Source organism: Poecilia formosa, unplaced genomic scaffold, assembly GCF_000485575.1.
Source record: "Poecilia formosa unplaced genomic scaffold, Poecilia_formosa-5.1.2 Scaffold1055, whole genome shotgun sequence".
NCBI lineage: Eukaryota > Metazoa > Chordata > Actinopteri > Cyprinodontiformes > Poeciliidae > Poecilia > Poecilia formosa.
In genome coordinates, this window is record NW_006800994.1 from 8,048 (window position 1) to 12,384 (window position 4,337).

General features: G+C 39.1%; 2 protein-coding genes across 2 annotated transcripts in view; both read left to right on the forward strand.

Moving 5' to 3' along the window:
* LOC103132437 (gastrula zinc finger protein XlCGF8.2DB-like) overlaps positions 1–4,337 on the forward strand; it is a 14,337-nt gene that overhangs the window by 6,308 nt on the left and 3,692 nt on the right. The gene's annotated exons all lie outside the window — the stretch shown is intronic.
* LOC107835131 (gastrula zinc finger protein XlCGF57.1-like) overlaps positions 413–4,337 on the forward strand; it is a 6,771-nt gene continuing 2,846 nt past the window's right edge. The window contains exon 1 of the mRNA XM_016667395.1: positions 413–582. Within this exon, the coding sequence (XP_016522881.1) occupies positions 414–582 (169 nt within the window). The 5' untranslated portion in view covers position 413. The remainder of the gene's footprint in view (positions 583–4,337) is intronic.

Below are 4,337 nucleotides of genomic sequence, written 5' to 3' on the forward strand. Positions count from 1 at the left end.
GCTAGAGCACCGGAACTTCCTCCTCAGATAATAACATGCTGGAGCAGAGGGAACGTGTCTGACTCTTTTATTGAAATATTCTCCTTCTTCAGGGCTTTTACACACAGAGCATTTGTCACATGTATCAGTTAAACTCAAATAAGGACGATGAGAGCTCTTTCAAATCATTATGCCATAAAACTCATAGACATAATATAAGATATATGTAAATATTATGTATGATAAACCTGGTCCGGGATCAGTCACGTGGTACGGCCCGCTCGCGCGGCTTCAAACGTCACATCCTGCTCCAGGAACAAAAGCCTCGATACGCGCATCCTAAAAATCCTCCTGGTTTACTGGACACTCGCCCCGAAGCCTCGGCACAGAGAGCACATCGCTAGTTTTATATAAATATGAGTATTTGCTGTAAAATGTCTTCAGTTCCGCCTCATACAGAGTTTATCAACGAGCTGTTAAGTCCTGCTGAAATATCATTCACAGAGTTGGAAGAAATAACTGTTAAGTCAGAGGAAAAGATGGAGGATCAGCGCAGACTGCTGGATTTTAGCCGGATACCAAAGATCATCTTACACCGGATAGGTACGAAACACCTTCACGTTTTACTGATGATATGAAGCACGAAAGCGGAGAAAAGCTGGAGGAAAAACACGAGACAGATTAAAGGAAACAATATGTGAGACCGAATTAGGATGAATGTTTTACAGAATGAAATAAACCGATAAGACAGAAACAGAGCACTGGTTGGACAACGGGAGGTTCGGGATGGCAGGTCGATTACAAAAATGTTATTAATATTAATATTATTATTCCATAAAGTGCATTGATCTGCGTTCTCTGCGGCAGGCAGTTCTATCATTAAATGGGATTTACCACTCTTTCATTCTGTATATCTGAAATTATTTGACTATATATATTTAAAATATATAATAATGTTTTTGACCAGACAAAATTTGCCTTTAAAGTATATTTAATTACATCATGACTGACATCAGATTTAAGATGTTTGGTGTTACTATGTGAAGCTCATATTTCATGTAGTCAAATTATGACTAGTCAAAGTAAATCTGAGATATTCCACTTTTTGTTCCAAATTTTCATAATTTAAATCCAGAAGATAAGCAACACCGTTGTTCTGTCTATGGGGTTTGCAGAGCTGGGAAACCAGCATATAAACATGTTACAAGTAAATGAGACGAGTTCTTGTCTTGGTCAGAGTTTTGAGCTGATTTCCTTGACAGCAAGTCAATATGATAATGACTTCCAACAAGTTTTGTTGAGTTATTAACGTTTATGAAATGTAAATCCTCTCTGGACATTCCAGTTTCCTCCTCTGATCTTTTGTTAAAATCATGATTCTACTGTTTGACCAGTATTTCTTTAAAATGCTCAACATAAATCCTGTTGGCTGTTACATCAGTGCAGACATTTTTATTTCTGCTGTTGCTTCTAGTGTGAGAGGGACCATTTATGACCCAACCAACTTTAGTCTTTACAGCATAAGGCCCACCATTCACACTGTTTATCACCTCCCAGGGCTCTAAAACATTTCAAACATCAGTTCCTATCAGTAGTTCCACATCTGCATTGATGTTATGAAGCTTAACAGGTTTAGGATGAGGCCACTGATCAATGTCTTTCTGCTGGGGAATATTCAGTGTAGAAACTGGCCTGGTACTTTGAGTCAAAACATCTGGCAGCTCTATGAAGTCATTTGTTCCAAACTTGTACATTAACAATCTTATTTTGGCTCATTGTTCTCAGCAGAATATTTGTCCTTTTGCCCTTTAAGTTCAGACCTTTTGCCAAAGTTTCTGTACAGAATGTACCTGAACTTCCTGGATCAAGAAATCCATAAGTTTCTGCAACTTTGTTGCTCTTTTGACTTTTAACTTTAACTGCAACAATAGAAAAAACGGCATCATCATCATGACCGGCCCCAATATGCCCAGATGTCTGGGTGGTAGGGACCTTGATGTCTGTTGGGTTTGTTCTGAAGAGGCTCCTGGCTCCTTTAGCTCTATGTGAAGAACCTCTGGATGCTTTTGGTGACACACGTTGCAGTCCAAACGACTCCTGCAGTCTTTGCTTGTGTGTCCAACTTTCAGACAACCGAAACAAATCCCCCTTTGTTTAATGAAGCTCAACTTGTCCCGATGCATTTTAGCTTTAAACTGCATACAGTTTTCCAATAGATGATTTCTTTATAAACAAAACAAGCAGCTGTGAAGAACAGCAGACTTGGTCTTGTTCTCAGTTGATTTTGCTGACATTTGTGGCAAAACTGCTTCCCTTTTTCCTTTTTCTTTCTGGAAGTTGAAACTTTGGAGTTGCTCCCAGTTGGTGGGCCTTGGATGTTGCCAAACACTGGATCTGATTATACTTTTACTTCTTTTATTATAAAAGCAATCAGATCAGAGAACAATGCTCGGTGGCCATTTTGCTCCTGCAGCTCATAAGCAGTAACTCTCCATTTTTCCCTGAGTTTGTCTGGGAGTTTCAGGACGATTGTTCTCACATTTGAAGGTAAATCCAACTCTATCATGTAAACAATTCTCATATGAATACCCATGGCACTTCAATATTATTTTACCTTTTATCTGGAAATAGTGTCTGTTTATTCTTGCCATACAGTCTTCCATATTAAGTATTGCTCGAAAGGTCTTGCCATACCAGTTTATTCCTCTGCATTTACTTTAGTTTCTTAGTTTATTCTTGCATTTTGTTCTTCATTCATTTCTATTTAGTTTTCTCTGATTAGTATTATCCTCTCTCGGTTTATTGCTATGTCCACTTTAGTTTATTTCCTGTTGCTACATTTATTTTGTCATTTATTGACCATCAGTAATCTTCACTCATCACCTGCTGCGCCGCCTAATCGTCATGTTTCACATCATGTGTTGATTTTTCACAATTCAGCGTCGGATTCTCTGTTTTTATGCCATAATTCACATCTAGTCGCTTTGTTTTATGTCCTGCTTCTCCTGTTTTAGAGTTTTGCGCAATGTGTGCATTGTTTTTTTGTGTGTTTTTTTTTACCCCCTATGGTGCGCAGCGGTCGGGAAACGTATAGATGGGTAAAAGGCAGACTGACATAAACCTTTTAAAACAACGGAAACAATTTCGGTATTCCGATTATTGAAATTTAAAAGTCCTGTGGTACCGTTGTTCTATCACACCCGTTTCATACCGGATCACTTACAGCACCGGTTTTAACGCTATAAAATGAACGCTCTCTATCATGGTATCAGCATGGAGGGATTTCTTTATTTAAATGGGTTCATTTTCAGAGGGATACAAAGTTAGGGTGATTTTAGTAATTACATGTTTATAAGAGCGATTTTCTGTTGTCCTTCCATGGAAGCGGGCAGCTTTCAAACGGAAATAAAACACTTTTTAATATAAGTTGCTGCTTTGACATGATCACAGAACTGCCAAAACATATGTACAAAAATACCAGACAAAGTGAATCACAGCAATGTCATCAGCCGGTGTAACGCTGAACTGATGCGGTGAAGCTACCAGTAGCAGGAGAATGGAGCTACGCCAGAAGCTAACAGAAGCTAACAAACACTGAATAGAAGAGCTGTCATCGATAATGTTGCAGCCAAGCATGATTTAATACACAATACAGTTTTACCAAGTTGCTCAAAGTCTAAACTGGTATTGTTGTGCATTTAAAATGTAAAGTTTACCTTCGACCAAACGCCTCCCTAAGAAATCCCAGCGCCCCCCTTTTGTAAAAATTTCTGCCAGCGAAAATGGGGGCAGCAACATGCATGGTGATATCATGCTGCAAGGAGTCTATAGTTTAAAATAACATTTGAAGCTCATTTAAGAATATCATGATGTATATCGTTTATTGTGATATAGCAAAAATATTTTCCTCATATCGCCCAGCCTTAGGTGTAACTGGAAAAATAATAAAATAAAATGACTATGAAGACGCAAAGCTCCACAACGTTAGTGGTTAACTCACCAGCCAACCATCAAGACATACGAACTTTATAGCTGAGACACAGAGCCACAGGCTGGACAGCGTGTTGAGATGTAAACGCTGCACATAATTATTGGTTCATAAAGAAGATAAATCATTCTCACCACTCGCTGAACTCACCTCTGAAAGGTGACTACAGGTTCTGTCATAGAGCAGCACAAGCAGAGCTAACATGGTGGGTTTTAAACTCAGAAACATAACTACTCCCAGGGTTTGATGTACATATACATACAGCTCAGCCTGTGTCCAGTTTGAGTGAAAGGAGGGGCGCGATCCACACTGAGGGAAAAAAAGAACAACGACAAATGACGAGGGAGAAGGGGGGTGGTAGGGGGGAAGT